At 43.7% G+C, this 20490-nt stretch overlaps 1 protein-coding gene across 1 annotated transcript; it reads right to left on the minus strand.

The window, feature by feature from the left end:
- Positions 1–9796: 9796 nt before the first annotated feature.
- On the minus strand, positions 9797–19038 carry popdc3 (popeye domain containing 3). Its single transcript, XM_061675506.1, has 3 exons — positions 18507–19038; positions 10609–10717; positions 9797–10507 (listed from the first exon to the last, which is right to left on the minus strand). The coding sequence occupies exons 1-3, from the start codon at positions 19013–19015 to the stop codon at positions 10229–10231; spliced, it is 897 nt and encodes a 298-aa protein (XP_061531490.1). The 5' UTR covers positions 19016–19038; the 3' UTR covers positions 9797–10228.
- Positions 19039–20490: the final 1452 nt, after the last annotated feature.

The raw sequence follows: 20490 nt of genomic DNA on the forward strand, positions 1-20490 counted from the left end.
GGGATCCGGCGCAAGAGTATTCACACTTGTCCATGGTACACAGGCCGACTCTCGAGACTACTCTTCGTGTTTATAAGTTGATTTCCTGGCTATCCACACTTGTACTGATCCTCTGGTGTTATTCTCCACTTCCAGTATTCCGTCCGTGTCTCCTGCTTCACTGCCTGCTTCAACCACGCCACCTGCTCACGTTTCCGCCTTCTGCCAGTTCCTTGCTCCACCGGACCACCCTCATGAATTGGAAATACTACCTGGAGCAACTCCTTAATAAACCATTCTCCTCTACTCCTGCCGCGTCCGTCTGCTTTTGGGTCCAGTCCAATATTATACAAATTGTGACACTGTTTGCAGTAACAACTTTAATGATTCATACATTTTGTGTAATGTAACATTTAGCCTGTACCAGAAAATTCAAGGACATCCATATTATATTTCTATTCCAAACACAAATTAGTACCAGTATGGACAGACCAAGCTGAAAATGGAATTGAGATTGTATCATTTGACAACAAATGTGTTATTCTCCTAACAGGAAAAACTGCAGCATGGCTAATGACATATATCTGTGCTGTGTAAACAAATCCAAACAGATACATATTATGTTTCAAGTAGTTTATTAAACAGTCTGCTGTATAACTAATGCTAGTTAATAATGTGCAGTAGGCCTAAACGTTTCGCATACTTAGTGTGACTGGGAGAAATAGACATCACAACTTTTCTTATTTAACAGATACACATTCCCAGTTACCACCATCTACATCATCGGGCAGGGGTGGGCAAACTACGGCCCGTTGATCATTTCAATCCGCCCCGCCAAAGATTGGTACAGAATTTCCCAAATTAAATAAAAATCATGACTACATTCATTTGACCTTGTCCTGTAATGCAGAGTCGTTCCACCAGGTTGTGCTGTAATGCCCAGTGGTTCCACCAGTTTGTCCTGTAATGCCCAGTGGTTCCACCAGGTAGCGCAGTAAGTACAGTAATACATTGACTTGACTTGGCTGTTCTGCTTTTACTCTGCTACTGCTCTGAACTCTTCTTCAACCATCAGTGGGCCAAAGAAAAGAAAAAAAAAAGAAAAAGAAAAGCCAAGTGTTTAATATAGAATGGACTACTAAATACTTTTTCAGTGAAGTCCCGTAAAAGGCTGTATGTCTAATTTGTTAAGAAACCATTGCGGTTTTACAGGAATATAACATCAGCCGTCACTTTTCTACCAAGCATGCTGATTATGCTAACAGCCAGTCAACGCAGGAACTGATGGCTACGGCTCAGTGGTTAAAATCAAGCTTGCAGGCTCAGCAAAACACCTTTATCTGACAAACTGCCATCCAAGATTCAGTCACACAAGATCCTGAAACAGCGCCAGGGGAGCTGCAGATGGAACTGATTGAGCTCCAATGTGATACTGTCTGAAAAGAGTTCAACTCTCAAACTAGATGAGTTTTATGCTTCATTAAGCGCAGACACATTTCCAAAAATCCGGAAGATGGCACAGAGGATGCTGGTGGTGTTTGGCTCTACATATGTGTGTGAACAGACTTTTAGTGTGATGAACACAAACAAAACATTCTACAGATCCCATCTAAGTGCAGATGTGTTCTGAGAATTGCTACAACAAAACTAACACCAGACTTTGATGCACTGGCAAAAAAGGTGATCAACAAAACAACACTGTTCCCAATGTGGCCCTTGAGCCAAAAAGTTTGCCCACCCCTGTATAGGGTATATGCGCAAGCAACTTCTGCATTTGGCAAAACAGGTGAAAGCACTTTCTGGCACAGGTATATAGTGGAAGCCTGTAGCAAGTGACCAGGACAAAGCACCTGTAGGAACTTTAAATGTTTATGTCTTTTGTTTAACACAAGATGTGACCACAGAGCTACCAAAGATAACAATATCTGATGTTTAGGCTTTGCTTGTGTTTACATATAACATCCATCCATCCATTTCCTCTTCCGCTTTATCCTCACGAGGGTCACGGGCGTGCTGGAGCCTATCCCAGCTATCTTCGGGCGAGAGGTGGCGTACACCCTGAACTGTTCGCCAGCCAATCGAAGGGCACATACTTGTATAAACAAACAACCATTCGTGCACACATTCACACTTAAGGGCAATTTAGAGTCTTCAGTCAACCTACCATGCATGTTTTTGGGATGTGGGAGGAAACCGGAGTGCCCGGAGAAAACCCACGCAGGCATGGGGAGAAGATGCAAACTCCACATAGGCGGGGCCGGGATTTGAACCCCGGTCCTCGGAACTATGAGGCAGACGTGCTAACCAGTTGTCCACCGTGCCGCCCTACATATATCATATTTGTGTAAATAAAGCACATACATGTACTGTACCTTTGTCCAAAGACACCAGATATAAAAAAAAGCTTCAAATCCATCATGTCATCAACCTGTAGTTATGCTTGCTAGCGCAGCATATTGTGGAGTGAATGAATGATGCGTGCAATTGTAAAGCGTGTTTGAGTGCCTTGAAAAGCGCTATATAAGTGGTATGCTTTATTATTATCATACGAAGTCTGCTAACTTGTTTTCCGGGTTTGGTCACGTGACGTTCCGCATATAGCGAATTTCAACAAGCCAGCTACTAGGGGTCCGTTTGTGGGGGATTCCCGGCAGTGACACGTTGTCATTGCAGTGTTAAAGCAGTGTTTCGTCATTGATATGGGCCCATGTCAGCGGTCTCTCAAGGCCCCCTTCAGCTTGGGGCACTCGACAATTGCTTGGGTTGCCTACCCTGTTGCAGCATCTCTGCATTCAAAACCATCCATCCATCCATCCATTTTCTGAGCCGCTTCTCCTCACTAGGGTCGCGGGAGTGCTGGAGCCTATCCCAGCTGTCATCGGGCAGGAGGCGGGGTAAACCCTGAACTGGTTGCCTGTCAATCGCAGGGCACATACAAACAAACAACTAGTCGCACTCACAGTCACATCAATGGGCAATTTAGAGTCCCCAATTAATGCATGTTTTTGGGATGTGGGAGGAAACCGGAGTGTCCGGAGAAAACCCACGCAGGCACGGGGAGAACATGCAAACTCCACAGGGGCGGGGCCGGGGATTGAACCCGGGTCCTCAGAACTGTGAGGCTGATGCTCTAACCAGTCGGCCACCATGCCGCTCATTCAAAACCACTGTAGTATATTTCAATAGTACCACAATCAGAGTTCCTTTGCAAGGGCCAAATGTTTGGAGATCTGTATTCAAGCCAACCATCTTTTCTTTGAAGTTCTACATCAAAGGATCCCCTTCAACCATTTATACGTTTATTAGGGTTCCCTTCTCCGCCCAGACAGCAACAGGCTTCCCGGTCTGCAAAGAGGACTGTTTTGCATCTTATAAGATAAGGGTACCGGGTGTGAGCGTAGCTAGAATGTGAGGCGCCAGCAGGCGGGTGTTATTCCAAATATGGTCATGGGGAGCGACCATTTTCCGTGTGCACCCAGGGACGGGCTAATTCCACGCCCAGAGAATTAAACCTTGATAAACTGAAATCCAGGGTTTTTTTCGGGGACTTTTTCGTTGTTCTGGCAATGTAAGCAGCTGTTATGACACTAAGGCTTGTTCAATAAATCGAATTAGCCCAAACGCCAAGTGTCTCGAAGTCTTCATTCATCCCTGCACAACGAAAGCCGCAGTTCTCCCGGGTGATCTCCGACTCGGAACCACAGGCGAAAAAATCCACCTCAAAGTGGCCTCACGAAGAGGATTCTTTGCTGCACTGCCGGGCGACGGCGCCGCGTTATCGCTTCAGATTTCATGCCGGCTAGAAGGTGAGCGCTTTCTCACTGTTTGAATCTGGCGGCCGCGCGGCTCTCGCCCGAGTGGCTTGTGTGCAGCATCAAAACGGCTGGTGTGGGTGTGCCTGTGTTGCCAATGAAAGGACTTCGCGGTGGAGACGGTGAAAGCTGGAAAGAAAAAGAGGATCTTAATGGTCCTGTGTCTCAACGTTTACCAAGTGGATTGGAATAATGTGATGAAAGTCTGTTCCAGTGGGGGACAAAGTGGACACGACTAGAAGCCATCAAGGATGCTGTGTGGCTGAGGTCGGAGTAGGTCAGTGTTCAGTGGCTCTTCGGAAAATGGTGTTGACACACTTGAGGTAATTTGGTAATTGGTATTACGCAGGTAACCTGCCCTTGAACAGAAATAAATCGTAAAGGCTATACAGTACATATATTTAGGAGTTTTCAGTATAAGGATGGTTAAGTTTTACTTAGAGTCAGCCGTCTCCCTAGTGAGCGGGGTTGGTAAAGTCGCTAGATAGGATGGTGGGAGAAATTATGGCAAGAAATATTTTTGCCATTATGGGAGTATGCGGTCATGCAGTCCTCAGATGGGCTTCTACTTCAAAATTTTTATTAAACTTTGGTACGGGTGGAAGAGAGAGAAAGGAAAGGAGCAAACATCCTTGATTTCACCTACCATTTGTCAAAGATTCTGCTAGTAGTGTTGTTAGAAAATGCCTCACTAAGCATCCTACGTCGCACATGCAAATATAGGTGGACCAAGAACATCTACTGTACCTCTATTGCTGGCTGACTAGGAGAACTAAAATACAGACGTTGTCGAGTTATGTAGAGGTGTGATAATAGGGCCTTTTCGGGGTCAACCCTCCTGACTTTGTGCTGGAGTAATAAAAAGGGGGATACAAGAGGGGTGGTATTGCAAAGGCCAGGGAGAGATTTACAATAGAATCGATTAATTAATGCAAGGAATAGAGGCCTGGTCTGTCGGGGTAGAGGGTGACTGAATTTTAGAATTTGCCAGATGTAATATTGGGAATTAGGGGACATAGGCAAACAGTTAGTTACAGAATATTAGCGAAAGCAATGAAGGACACCTGAAGACTTGTAAAGGTACCTGGGGAAAATTATGCGCAGTGACGTGTGGTTAGTTGAGCGACATGCAAGCAAGCAACTTCTTTTACACTTGGATAGTAATAATAAGGAATCATTCAGTACCAGAGCTATTTTTAAATCGTCAATCTAGCAGGAATATCGCGTTACTGAGGAGGAAGACCTAGTGTAGTGATTGCACTAGTTATTTCAAACCTATCAACTTTCAAATAGTAGTTATGTGATTGCAGGGGATAAGTCGGCTGTTTCCCCAAACAGGAACAAGGGAAGTTAGATATTAATTTTGTTAAAGAAGCCTCAGGAGGCTGCACAAGTTCAGAATCAGAATCGTCTTTATTTGCCAAGTATGTCCAAAAAACACACAAGGAATTTGTCTCTGGTAGTTGGAGCCGCTCTAGTATGACAACAGACAGTCAATTGACAGAGAACACTTTTGAGACAAAGACATTGACAAAAAAAAAAAAAAAAAAAAGTCACTGAGCAGTAAAGGGTTGCTAGTTAGCTGGTAATGCCGGTACATTTTTTTGTTTTGACAATTGTGCAAAAAGATGCAGAGTCCTCTAGCACTTAGAGCAGTTCGAATGACTAATATTGCAATAGTCCGGTGCAATGACCATTGTGCAAAGGGCGCAGAGACTTCAAAGAGTGTATGCGGTTTAAAGGGACGAGTAGTGTGATAATCTGGGACAATGTTGGTTGTGCAAATGTTGCAGATACTCCTCAATCAGCGTGCAAATGGAGCAGATGCTACTCTGGCATGAGTGGCCAGTATTTGTAAACAACAGTTATGCAAATAGTACAGCGTGGCGAGACAACTACAGTGAGAGCACGAGTCATGTATAATTGGCCCCACAGAAATGTGAAAACGAACTCAAGTCAAAAAATTGCCAGCATGTTGCAATGGAATTGTAGGTTTGCTGTTTAAGAAGTTGATTGCAAGAGGGAAGAAGCTGTTGGAATGTCTGCTAGTTCTAGTTTGCATTGATCGGTAGCGCCTACCTGAGGGAAGGCGCTGGAAGAGCTGGTGACCGGGATGCGGAGGGTCCGAGAGGATTTTGCACGCTCTTGTCTTAGTTCTGGCAGCGTGCAAGCCCTCAAGGGTGGGTAGGGGGGTACCGACAATCCTTTCAGCTGTTTTGATTGTCCGTTGCAGTCGGAGTTTGTCCTTTTTTGTAGCAGCACCAAACCAGACTGTGATGGAAGAACACAGGACTGATTCGATGACCGCTGTCTAGAACTGCCTCAGCAGCTCCGGTGGCAGGCCGTGTTTTCTCAGAAGCCGCACTAAGTACATCCTCTGCTGGGCCTTTTTGAGGACGGAGTTGATGTTGGTCGCCCACTTCAGGTCCTGAGAGACTGTAATTCCCAGGAACTTGAAGGTCTCGACGTTTGACACAAGGCAGCTGGACAACGTGAGGGGCAGCTGTGGCGAAGGATGCCTCCTGAAGTCCACGATCATCTCTACAGTCTTGAGCGTGTTCAGCGTGTCGGCCGCACCACAGCTCCAGCCGCTCCACTTCCTGTCGATATGCAGACTCGTCACCGTCCTTGAAGAGGCCGATGACAGTGGTGTTATCTGCAAACTTGAGGAGTTTGACAGCCGGGTGCGATGAGGTGCAGTCGTTTGTGTCGAGAGAGAAGAGCAGCGGAGAGAGGACACAACCTTGGGGCGCCCCAGTGCTGATGCTGCGTGTGGATGAGGTGGCCTCTCCCAGCCTCACCTGCTGTGTCCTGCCCGTCAGAAAGCTGTAAATCCACTGGCAGATGGCAGGTGAGACGATGAGTTGGAGAAGCTTGGATAAAAGGAGTTCAAGGATGATGGTGTTGAACGCTGAGCTGAAGTCCACGAACAGGATCCTCGCGTAGGTCCCTGCACTGTCGAGGTGTTCAAGGATGAAGTGCAGTCCCATGTTGACTGCATCATCTACAGACCTGTTCGCTCTGTAGGCAAACTGCAGGGGGTCCAGCAGGGGACCTGTGACACTCATGGGGTGGTCCAGCACGAGACGTTCAAAGGACTTCATGACCACAGATGTCAAGGCGACAGGCCTGTAGTCATTTAGACTCGAGATTGCAGGTTTCTTGGGGACTGGAATGATGCTGGAGCGTTTGAAACAGGATGGTACTTCGCACAGTTCACAGAGATCTATTGAAGATCTGAGTGAAGACTGGCGCAAGCTGGTCCTCGCAGACTTTGAGGCAGGATGGGGACACATGGTCTGGGCCTGCCGCTTTGTTAATCTTTTGTTGTATGAAGCTGCGTCTCACATCCTGTTCGTGGATGGTAAACACAGAAGTCAGAGGTGTGATTGTGGTTGGGGGTGCGGCCGGGTGGGTGTGGGATGTGAAAGTGTCCTTTTGAAATCTGCAGTTGAAGGTATTCAAGTCGTTGGCTAGTGTGCTATTGTTCTCAGCTTGGGGGGATCGTCGCTTGTAATTAGTCAGCGATTGCAATGCATGCCAGACTGATTTCGAGTCATTAGTGCTAAACGGTTTTTCCAACTTTGCTGCATAGTTCCTCTTTGCAATGTTAATTTCTTTAGTCAGCAGGTTTCTACCGCAATTATACACGGCCCTGTCCCCGCTCTGATATGCGTCCTCCTTAGCTTGGCGAAGCTGCTTAACTTTGGCAGTGAACCACGGCTTGTTGTTGTTGAAAGTGCGAAATGACTTTGTTGGTACACACACCTCTTCACAGTAACTGATATCGGATGTGACTGTGTCCGTATATTCATCCAGGCTGCCAGCTGAATTTTCAAAGACACTCCAGTCTGTGCAGTCTAAACAGCTTTGAAGTTCCATCTTTGCTTCATTGGTCCACTTTTTCACTGTTTTCACTGTAGGCTTCGCGCATTTAAGTTCTTGCCTGTACGTCGGTATTAAGTGAATTAAGCAGTGATCAGACGAGCCCAGGGCTTCACGAGGTATAGCACGGTATGCGTTTTTTAGCATAGTATAGCAGTGGTCTAAAATGTTATTTTCCCTGGTAGGACAGTCGATGTGGTGCTTGTATTTAGGGAGTTCGTGGTTGAGTTTAGCTTTGTTAAAGTCCCCAAGAATAATGAGGGGTGAGTCCGGGTGATTTTTTTCAATTTCGTTTACTTGTTCGGCGAGCGACAGCAGTGCGGCGTTCATGTTAGCTTGAGGCGGAATATAGGCGCCAACCAGAATAAATGATGCGAACTTACGCGGCGAGTAGAATGGCTTACAGTTCAAAAACAGCGACCTCAAATGTGGGCTGCAGTGTGAGCCGAGCTCCGTGACGTCCGTAAACCATTTTTCGTTGATATAGAAGCATATCCCGCCGCCTTTTGTTTCCCGCGATCACTCCGCGATGCGGTCCGTTCGGTGAAGATGAAAACCCGGAAGCATGACAGCGCCACCGGGTATAGCGTCTCCGTAAAGCACATGGCGGCGGCAGTCTTTACTGGTCTTTATCAGAAGATGAAGCTCGTCCACTTTGTTGGGTAGGGAGCGTACATTCGCGAGGTGGATCGACGGGAATGCCAATCTGTATCCTCTCTTGTGGAGTTTCACCTGCCTGCCAGCTCGCTTCCCTCTGTGGCGTCGCCTCCGCCTCCATGCGCTGAAAACCACGGACGCCACTCCGGTGAGTAATACGGGGAAAAAACTGAGCGGATTTGCGAAAGTTGGTGAAAGAAAGTCAGGAGTAGCCTCCTTGATGGTTTGCAAGTCTCCCCTTGTGTAACTGAGTCGTGAAATGTCTCCAAAGACGAACAAAAAACACAAAAACAAAAACAATACTAGAGAGCGCGTAACCGAGGCGACCACACTGGTAGGCGCCATCTTGGAAAAGTGTATATAATGCGCACCCCAAAGTTGACCTAAAAATTCTGGAAAACCCTTCTACCAATGTATAATCAATTTTTACAATGCATGATTTTGCCCAATACCCATATCAAAATATGAAATATTTTCTGTATTTGTTTTTAAAGAATTATTCTGAAGTTAAGCACTTTATTTGAACACATAATACTTTTGTTTTATTTACTTGCTCTTATTTTTAAATTCACAGCCCTACTTTTATTTAGTAAATGAGAAAACGCACAGTTGTGCTCATATGTTTGATTACCCAGGCAGAATCAGTTGTACTTTAAAAAAAAAAATGACTTTTTCAACAATGTCACCGCGGTGGAGCGAGCTGTTTTTAATTCGCAACATAACACTCGTAAACATAACAATGTCTCTGTTGTGTGAATCTCCACACTGTATATGGCGCAAAGCTATGGAGTATTAGACGGAGCCAACACCAGTATGCCGCCGTTCCACGAGCGCACTAGCAGCTAATGACACAGCTATCCAACTCTCTGTCGGCTCACTGCATGAGCCATGCGTCAGCTCACCACAACAATGACAATTTATTATATCCGAAAAGCTCTACTGTCCATTTTTATTTATTGAACGATAGGTCGATATAGTAATCTAGTAACAGGCCTATGTATTGCGTGTCCTCATTCGGGTTGCGGGTGAGATGGGGCCTATCTCAGGTGACTTTGTGCAAAAGGCGAGGTTTAGATTGTCACCAGTCAATTGAAGGACAGTAGGGTAATGCATTTTATATTAACAGTGGCCAATTCTTGACATACAGTGACAGTGGCCAATTGACAGCGGCCAATTCTTGACACTTGAATGTTGGCGATCATCACCATATAGTAAGCCGCCTACTGTATACAACATGGGATTCACACATATTTTTCCAAATCAAATTCAAGCACTTTAAGCACTTCTGAGATTACTTTCCAAGCTTTTCTTTTAAATTACATGTTTAAAAAACCACATGGCACATATTCTAAATAATAATTACTTTATCACATTGAAAATAGATCAAACAAACAGTGCAGATCAGTGAAAATGTTTTTTTTGGGTTATGTTGCAAAAGCACACAAAGTGAAACATCACCTCCTCTGTAAAGGTAATTATACTGTACAATAAGGCACAGTATGTACATCAAGTTTCATCTGTCTCTCAGTATTTCACAAAATAATAAAATAAACTTAAGGAGTTATTTTGGATAATAAATAGTTAAATGAATAACTGTTGTCATTTTGAGATTTTCTACACCAAAAACAAATATTGCGTTAAAACCGTTCTAAAATAATTGTGATAGTACGTAGGCTCGCTTGTAAAAATTAACGACCCTGGAACTCCTCGGCTGTTAGCATCGGCATTAAAGTCAGTAATACAATTATGATACCATCATGTAAAACATGTTGCCTATTCTACTGTACATTTATAAGTAAATATTGTGAATGAATGGATGAAAACAACAAAGAAGCAAATTACTTCTTCCTATTCTCAGTGAGGAAAGTGTCAGGCCTGCAGTAGTGTTTGTGTAGTCAGACAGACATCTCACTCTGCACTGGGACTTTCATTGGGACATTTGACTTTTCTAATTCAGTACCAGGCATGTGACAGTAACTCGGTAAGCGGATATCATAGCGAAACCCGGAGCAGTTGAATGCCGTGTCGTTAAGGGAGTACAGTTTCTCTGCAATGTCATTCCGCACAACCAGGGCAAAGATCCTGGCTATATAGCGGTGCTTAGCAAAAAGAAGATAGAGTTTCTTCCTCCTCCACGACACATATGTACAAGGGTTTTCAGCTGATAGGGTGACCTAGAGAGAAAAACACACAGAAAGTGATTGTGTTGTGTGGCACCAGTCAATTTTCTGACCACGAATACAAGGTGGCAGTGATGACATTAATGGGAAGTGACCTGGAATACACCCTCCTCTGATGGTCTGAGAGAATCCCATTCTGGTGAATCCAGAAACTGGAATGGGTAGATGTAGTGCAGAAACTCGCCGTTAACAGTCACTCGGATTCTGTAGGACAAAACAATGAGCTCGGATAAATCCATATTTTTTGACATTTCTGCAAGATTTCAAACAGAAATTACAGTCCTTTTTGGTGCCCTTTTGATATCTATGCTTTCAACATCACAGGGAAGCAGAAGTCAATCTCAGCGGTAGTGTGAGACTGACACCTAGCCTTGACTGATCACCAGTTAATCGCAAATCGTAAATCGTATGCATGCTTAAAACACATGCAAAACATTTTAAATTCGAAGCATAAACTTACAATAACATTTATTACTAGCACAGCAGTAAAAGAGGTGTAAGAGTTTGTTGAATTTGTTCTTAGATTGGTTCTTCAACCAATTGTGGTGTACTATAAGAATATTTCTTCAATGATATGAAATGATGACGATAAAATCTTTTTCTTTTATCTATCCATTTACTAATATGCATCCTCATTAGGGTTGCAGGTGACCTGGCGTCTAAACTAGCTGACTTTGGCGAGAGGCGAAGTAAGCCCTGGACTGGTCACCAGGGGCCTCATGTACAAAAGGTGCGTACGCACAAAAACGTGGCGTCCGTCCTTTTCCATGGCAAAGGTCAGATGTATCAAGAATGAATGTGCAGTGCTTCACGCCAACTGCATGGCTGGCGTACGCACGTTTCTACAGCTTTTGGTGCTTTGGCGACACTTGGTGGTGATGATGGGGAACTGTTATAATAAATAACTGCACAACAGACACACATTAACAGCGTTGATGAGCAATTAACACACCCGCATGCCTGCAATTACACGCGTGGATATAAAAGCATGCGCAAAGTGATGCAGAAAATACCAATAACAACAATGGCTGCTTTAGCGCTATTCGAAGACGTTGCAAACGGTGCAATAAGGAGAGAACGTCAGTTCAAAAACAGAGAGGATTTATTATCTAATGATGACAACTGGCTCATCAGCCGATTTAGGTTCCCCAGGGCAGTCCTCCTGGAACTGTGTGCAGAGCTACGGCCGGCTTTGGAGCGTGACACCGCAAGAAGCAATGCGCTGCCTGTGCCGACACAGGTGCTTACCACGCTGGGGTACCTAGCAACCGGGGCATTCCAGAAGGAGCTGGCAGATTGATCAGGACCAGTCGACACTGAGCCGAGCCGTGCCAGCCGTGTGGGACGGAAATATCCACTTGTCCGCCAGGTATATCCAATTCTTCTTCTTCCTCTCTGATCACCTTGGCTGCAGTGGTCCAGTCTTCTTGAAGCTCCTCCCGTCCACCGAGAGCCTGTCTCACCTCTTCCCGAAACGCTGCACAACACACGTCCAGTCTCAGGTTCCACCACATGGTTCTCTGCTCTGCCTTTGTCTGCCTAATCTTCCTCCCCACCACCAGAGTAATTTTACATACCACCATCCTATGCTGTCTCGCCACACTCTCCCCAACCACAACCTTAAGTCGGTAACCTCCTTCAGATTACATTGTCTGCAGAAGATGTAATCCACCTGTGTGCTTCTACCTCCGTTCTTGTAGGTCACCCTATGTTCCTGCCTCTTCTGGAAAAAAAGTGTTCACTACAGCCATTTGCATCCTTTTTGCAAAGTCTACCATCATCTGTCCCTCCAAGTTCCTTTCCTGGATGCCGTACTTACCCATCACTTCTTCATCACCCCTATTTCCTTCACTAACATGTCCATTACTATCTGCACCAATCACGACTCTCTGTCTGGGATGCTCAGAACTACTTCGTCGAGCTCCTTCCAGAATTTCTCTTTCACCTTTAGGTCACATCCTACCTGTAGGGCATAGTCACTAATCACATTATACATAACACCCTCAATTTCAAGTTTCAGCCTCATCACTCGATCTGATACTCTTTTCACCTCCAAGACATTCTTAGCCAACTCTTACTTTTAAATAACCCCTACTGCATTTCTCTTCCCATCTACACCATGGTAAAATAATTTAAACCCTGCGCCTAAACTTCTAGCCTTACTGCCTTACCACCTGGTCTCCTGGACACACAATATATCAACCTTTCTCCTAATCATCATGTCAACCAACTCCCGAGATTTTCCTGTCATAGTCCCAACAGTCAACGTCCCCACATTCAGTTCTAGGCTCTGTGCTTTCCTCTTCTCTTTCTGCCAAAGAACCCGCTTTCCACCTCTTCTTCTTCTTCGACTTCTATCCACAGTAGCTGAATTTCCAACGGCGCCCTGCAGGTTGACGGCGCCGGTGGCGGACATTGTTAACCCGGGCCACGACCGATCCGGTATGGAATTCTTTGGATAAACGCTCCAATGAACTTTGTTTGGCAAAGTTTTAAGCCGGATGCCCTTTTATCCGGGCTTGTGACCGGCCTAGAGTTTGCACTGGCTTGTGCCCCCCATAGGGCTGCATTTGTGTTTTACAATAAATACTTAACTATATTCATAATCTATAATGTGACTGTAGATGAAAAAGCAAAGCCTGTGTACCCAGCGCACGTTCAAATGAATGGTGTCAAGCGAGACTAACGCTCTTGCTTTTATTCTTGCCAAAGTCCTTTGTCGAAACCCACTTCTTCCTGAACTATTAATCTATCTTTTTTTATGGTTTAATAAATGTGATAAAACAGTATCCACTCAGAGCTGTAAACGTCCGATTTAAAATGTAGCTGCACAATGAATGGCAAGCTGGTGTACAGTTGTCAATCACGGACCACAACTAGTCGGTTAAACGTGTCATCATCTTTGTTGGAGATAGGGACGTTAACTCAGAGGACGTGTTTTTTTTCTACATAATGATTTCAGTGAACACAGCAGCGGCAAAAATGAAAGGAGTTCTTTATACTACAGCATGCTCTCTTTCTCTGTCGGCTTTGCCAAGCAGCAGCCAAGACACCACCCAAAAACGACCAACTCGACCTTCTTCACACCAGTCATCTTAATTCCCCTCTCTCCTCATATCTTTGATCAAACGCTGGCTTGAACTGAAAAGGTTGAACGCCGTTCATCGCTGCCGCAGCTGCTACTGTACCTCGTACTAAAAACATCGGCGAAACTGGGCATTTCCCTTTTGACATCACTACCCAGCGACACAAACAACAATGGCGACCAATGTTGAATGTTTCGTAAAAATATATAAACCTGGAAATGATTTTCGAAAGTTGTATCAAAAGAAATCATATAAAACAAATGTCATTACAATTGGAGTTCTTTTTAAAAAACTCACATCAGTGACTGCCACATTCTTCTTAAAAGGTGTACTGCATGTCGGGCTTTTCGACTTTCCGTGTGTCAGTAAGGTTGAGGTCACCTATCTCTGTGGACAAGTCAAGTTTCTTTATTTTTAATGACGCAATTTATAACTGCCAACTGGTAATTAAATTTTCAATCCACTTTACACATTATGGAACTCAACTGAAGACCTAAATTGACTTTATACCAATAATAGTGGTATAATCAGGCACACAATCCTGATAAGGGCAAGGAAAAAGCAGAATTAAAACAACATGAGAAGGTGAGATATTAGGGAAAAATCACTTGGAAGATATAAAGCTAGAACATGAGAGACCGTGTTGAGGTAAGTTTAGTCATGAGTTGTACTTCCTTTATGCTTCACAAAGTACAGGTACATATCAATGAATCAGAATAAAGTCAAAAGCTTAATTTAGTCAGCCAGTTCAATTAAAAAAGTTTAACTCATGGAGTTGCACTACATACACTCAAGAGAAAAATATTGCATGATTGGCCCAAGATGGCGCCTACACGGGTGGACGCCTCGGTAACGCGCTCTCTCGTATTGTTCCTGTTTTTGTCATGTTTGTTAATCTTTGGAGACATTATGCGACTTACTTACACAAGGGAAGACTTGCTAAGCACTAGGGAGTACCTTTTTTTGCCAACTTTTCACAAATCAATCAATCACCAGGTTTTTTCTCATGTATTCACCAGCGGAACAACTGAACTCTGTGAATGGAGAAGGCGAAGATGGCACCACAGAGGAAAGCGTGCCGAAGTGCAGGTACAGCTCAGACAGCGAGGATTTCAAACGCCATCGATTCACCGAGCAAATCTACGCTCGCTACTCAACAAAATGGACAAGCTTCATCTCCTCACAAACACCAGTAAAGACTTGGCACGTTCTGCCACCCTCTGATTCACGGAGAATTGGCTTTGTAAACACATTATGCCATACTGCTGCCCGGCTTTTTTATCATCCCACCATTATTGTTCTCTGTTTGTGTAATATCACTTAAGCTTTTCTAACATTCCATTTCCATCCATCCATTTTCTGAGCCGCTTCTCCTCACTAGGGTCGCGGGCGTGCTGGAGCCTATCCCAGCTGTCATCGGGCAGGAGGCGGGGTACACCCTGAACCGGTTGCCAGCCAATCGCAGGGCACATACAATCAAACAAGCATTCGCACTCACAGTCATGCCTACGGGCAATTTAGAGTCTCCAATTAATGCATGTTTTTGGGATGTGGGAGGAAACCGGAGTGCCCGGAGAAAACCCACGCAGGCACGGGGAGAACATGCAAACTCCACACAGGCGGGGACGGGGATTGAACCCCGCACCTCAGAGGTCTGAGGCTGACGCTCTAACCAGTCGTCCACCGTGCCGCCACATTCCTTTTCATTCCACAAAATAACTAAAGTATGTGTGATTATGCGCCACGGTGACCAACTGGTTAGAAAACCCATGCAGGCACGGGGAGAACATGCAAACTCCACACAGGAGGGGCTGGGGATTGAACCCGGGTCCTCAGAAATGTGAGGCTGACGCTCTAACCAGTCGGCCACCGTGCCGCCACATTCCTTTTCATTCCACAAAATAACTAAAGTATGTGTGATTATGCGGCACGGTGACCAACTGGTTAGAGCGTCAGCCTCACAGTTCTGAGGACCCGGGTTCAATCCCCAGCCCCTCCTGTGTGGAGTTTGCATGTTCTCCCCGTGCCTGCATGGGTTTTCTCTGGGTTTTTTCCTCCTACATCCCAAAAACATGCATTAATTGGAGACTCTAAATTGCCCGTAGGCATGACTGTGTGTGCGAATGGTTGTTTGTTTGTATGTGCCCTGCGATTGGCTGGCAACCAGTTCAGGGTGTACCCCGCCTCCTGCCCGATGACAGCTGGGATAGGATGGATGGATGTGTGATTATGTGTGAGGAGAAGCGGCTCAGAAAAATGATGGATGGATGGATGTGTGATTATTGCTGATATCGAATCAGACCGGTATCGGGCAAAATTCAAGGCTGAAATATCGGTATTCGATCGGAAGAGAAAAAGTTGGATTGGGACATCCCTACTCTAAACCAATGAATACCCTGAATTTGGATGGTGTCAGTACTGCTGGTTAATTATTTTATTCTGATTAACCAATCACAATCAAGTCCTGACACTTTCAATACACGCAGAGGAAGACTGGAGGGACAATGCTGCTTATATTCCAAGTCAATGTAAGTCCTCATATTTTTTTCATCTAAAATACATATTTGTGCTCATGCCAGCCAAACGAACTTGCTCTCGGTCTCAATTTTGTAAATTTTGTTTTATATATCACATTATTTTTTTTCCCCCCCCAAAGTCACACCTGCCCCCGGGTTTGCATGTTCTCCCCATGCCTATGTGGATTTTCTCCAGGTACTCCGGTTTCCTCCCACATCCCAAAAAAATGCATGATACATTAATTGAAGACTCTTAAATTGTCCGTAGGTGTAAATGTGAGTTCCAATGGTTGTTTGCTTATATGTGCCCTGCGATTGGCTGGTGACCAGTTCAGGGTGTACCCCGCCTCTTGCTGAGAGTCAGCTGGGATCGGCTCCAACACGCCCGCGACCCTAGTGAGGAAAATGGATGGATGGACACCTGCTACCCAGTGGACATTTGTAGAAAGCCAAGGTAGCAGCACTCACCTGTTTATTCACTTTATTGTGAGTATATTAACAAAATATGTGTATGTTTTAAAAGGTAAAGTATAATATAAGTAAGTATGATTGGAATTTTTATTTATTTATATATTTTGTACTTAATCTTCTTGTAGTGTATAAAATTCAAAGACTTTCTTAAACATTTGATAAATGGAAAGTTATCTGGACTTGACTCCGGCTCCTTGAATTCAGAAAATTTGTGGTATGATAAGATAAAAGGTACATTTTGAAATTGTGTTTTTTACTTCTTAGATCTGAATCGAATGCATAAGAGGTCAAGAGTGATAATGTGATTGTTGTGTTACTTGATTCACAGAGAGACAGTGGTGAGGTTACAGGCATGCACAAAAATCTTGATGTGGTAGTTGAGACTGAGGAAACAGTGACAGACAAAAGCAATAATTTTAAGCAGATATTGTATCGCATACATCTGTACATTATTGTATGGTTGCTCCATGACCCATTATAAAGCTATTTGACCTCAACATTTAGTTTTTGATTTTTTGAAATAATAATATGACTTTAAGAGCAATGGGATGTTCACACTGCAACCATTTTGTGCACTTTCCTGCACTGACAATTAGAAATAATGTCCTGTATTTGAGTAAAGGGATAGAAATAAAAACAAAAAACGTTTTTATCCGATTAGATTAATAAAAAAAAAAAAAAATCAACAGATGAATCCATCCATCCATCCATTTTCTGAGCTGGTTCTCCTCACGAGGGTCGCGGGCGTGCTGGAGTCTATCCCAGCTATCATCGGGTAGGAGGCGGCGTACACCCTGAACTGGTTGCCAGCCAATCACAGGACACAAAAAAACAACCATCCGCTTTCACATTCACACCTACGGGCAATTTAGAGATGTCAATTAACCTACCATGCATGTTTTTGGGATGTGGGAGGAAACCGGAGTGTCCGGAGAAAACCCACGCAGGCAAGGGTAGAACATGCAAACTCCACACAGTCGTCGTCCACCGTGCCGCCAACAGATGAATCGATTATTAACATAATTGATAGTTGCAGCCCTAATATAAATATATAATCACCTTATCATATCGTCTCATATACAGTGGAACCTCAGTTTTCGTAAGCTCTTGTTTTTGTATGATTTGATTTTCAACACTTTTTCACCAGAATTTTGTCCCAGGTTTTCATCCATCTGCTTGGTTTTCAGACAGTTGAAAATCGTCCAAACACCAAAGGCATCTGCCTGCCCGTGGTCACCCTTTTCTTATTTTGAAATGTTTGGCATTTCTCAACGTTCTTAAAAGTGAAGACAATTTGGGTCCAGAAGAACATTAACTAGATGCACATCATTATTTGCTTCCACGGGCCACAAGGAATGACTGGCGGGCTGGATCTGGCCCCTGGGCCTTGAGTTTGACACATGTGCTTTCATGACAAGATTGGTTTTAGGTATACTAGGTATACTGCAATTGCTTCCGCTCTGTCATCATTTTGATTTACATACAGTTAAGGTTGTTTCTAACCTGTTTTGAACCATTTTGTTCACCATGTGCTATGATGTAATTGAATATATTACGTACCGGTAACTATATCACACTGTACAGTTTGTTGTCAATATCGATGTATTTGCTTTTATTTTACTTTGATTTACGATGCTGTCTGCTGCCAGGTCGTCATTGCAAATGAGAATCTGTTCTCAATTGCCTCATCTGTATCAATAAAGGATGAATAACAAATAAATAAATTCAATAAATAAGGTGAGGTAACTAAGGTAAATAAGGTTTTAACCTCCTTTATGAAATCAAATAAAATCCTTACTTTATCCACATGATCAAATTAAACCAGAGTGTTCATGGTTTGTTTGTATTATTATTGTTATTATTTGTTTTTCTTGCACTTTTCAAAGATGCAGATTCTTTTCATCAAAGTTAATGTATCACCTGCCGGACATGAGCAGCGACAGCTTATCGATGTTAGTCTTCCCTTCTATGGCGAAGCAGTTGTCCTTCTTGATGGTGCGGATATCTCCTTCACAACAAGCAACGATTTTCCCAAATTGTGAGAGTGATACTCCGATCTTTTTAAACACACAGTTGTAAAGCTCCTGGAAATCCCTGTCGAACGAGACGCTCCTGATTCTGTAGACAGCGTGGACAACCTGACCCAAACATACAGCCAAAAGCGCAAAAGACCACAGGACCGCGTCCGTGGCGCTGCATGAGTCCGCCCAAGCCCAGAGAGTGGCGCACAAGTAGCCCAGAGTCAGGAAGGTGAACACGTAGAAGAGTCCGTAAATGCCGCTGCCACCCATGAAGCCGAGGAAGAGAAAGATGTTGGCGAGGTGGAACACCGAACTCTCGGAGCCGTCTTTCCATTCCTCGCATAAGGGGTAAGCGCTCTCTGCGCGCTTCACGGTAACGTTCGTGGCTTCAAAGCCGGGAGGCTCCATCTGTTCACAAAAGATGGAAACTATCGACACATTCCACCGTCGAGGCTAAAGCAGAGCCAACAGAAGCGATAATAATACTCTTCAAGTGCAAATGAACTCACGGGCGACACCTGTCGGTATAAAATCAACAGCGTTTGGCCACGGCAAAAAAACAACAACAACAAAAAAACGGAAATTGGTTGAATGGTAATAAAATTAAAAGGAAGTTATGATATACTGACAGATGTGATAAGCCTTTCGTTGGCAATTGGAGCAATTGGCAAATATATTTGCCCCCAGGAGATTGCCTATAAATATATTATAGATAGGCTATCCTATTAGCATTATTATATACTATTATAATTATTTAGCTGCACTGTTGTGCCAGTAAAAAAAAATAATAATAAAAAAAAAATCTAAAATTTAAAAAACTTATTATTAACAAATCATTGCAGAAACCTCAACCTGTAAAGTATTTACATGGAATATATATAAAACGTAAATGATAACACTAAACTATAGTAACAACGATTTACAAAATACAGTTATTATACTATTTACAAAATACAGTTATTATACAATTAATTATAATAATATAATAAGAGTAATTAACTCTATACGTTAGAAATAAAAAAGCTGTACAATGAATGAATTAATCAAATTCATTCAACTATGAAAATAATGGGAGCATACACAATATAAAATCAGGTTAGGAGGCTCACCTTCAAAAGTGCATAGTTACTACAGGTTACTAGTTGTTACTAGGTACTACGTATAATTTGCACACAAGCCAACTAACACTCATTGGTGGAGACAAAATGTTAATCCATCCATCCATTTTCTGAGCCGCTTATCCTCACCAGGGTCGCAGGCGTGCTGCAGCCTATCCCAACTATCTTCGGGCGAGAGGCGGGGTACACCCAGAACTGGTCGCCAGCCAATCACAGGGCACATAAAAACAAACAACTATTTGCACTCACATTCACACCTACGGGCAATTTAAGTCTTCAATCAACCTACCATGCATGTTTTTGGGATGCGGGAGGAAACCGGAGTACCCGGAAAAAAAAACCCAGGCACGGGGAGAACATGCAAACTCCACACAGGCGGGGCCGGGATTTGAACCCCAGTCCTCAGAACTGTGAGGCAGATGTGCTCAGCAGTCTTTCACCGTGTAAAAACAGTGGGAGATTAAACTTTTTTCCCCCACTGAACACAAACTTTTTATTTTTAAACAAAATATAGACTATTTGGTACATGTCTCATGTTAAAATGAACCAAACATTAAACAAAGTGAACAAAGTTGACTAAAAAAATAATCAAAGCATGCATCAGGTTGTTTGACTTAATACAAGGGAGTAAATTAGACTATAACGAACAATTTAGCTGCTTTCAAGTTATGCAATATAGCAAATTACAACTAAATACATTAGTTGGAACCAGTTCAAAGATGTTTGTTTTAATGAAGACAATCTCTTCAATTAATTATGGACATG

The sequence above is a fragment of the Phycodurus eques genome, chromosome 4, assembly GCF_024500275.1.
Source record: "Phycodurus eques isolate BA_2022a chromosome 4, UOR_Pequ_1.1, whole genome shotgun sequence".
Taxonomy (NCBI): Eukaryota; Metazoa; Chordata; class Actinopteri; order Syngnathiformes; family Syngnathidae; genus Phycodurus; species Phycodurus eques.

What these genes read in the sequence shown, in the direction of transcription:
- popdc3 (XM_061675506.1), bottom strand. Translation starts at nt 19,015, where the DNA reads ATGGAGCCTCCCGGCTTTGAAGCCACGAACGTTACCGTGAAGCGCGCA. An exon ending in TCGCTGCTCATGTCCGGCAG is followed by an intron (nt 10,718 to 18,506) that starts GTGATACATTAA and finishes TTTGTCCTACAG; the next exon opens with AATCCGAGTGACTGTTAACG. An exon ending in CAGAGGAGGGTGTATTCCAG is followed by an intron (nt 10,508 to 10,608) that starts GTCACTTCCCAT and finishes TTTTCTCTCTAG; the next exon opens with GTCACCCTATCAGCTGAAAA.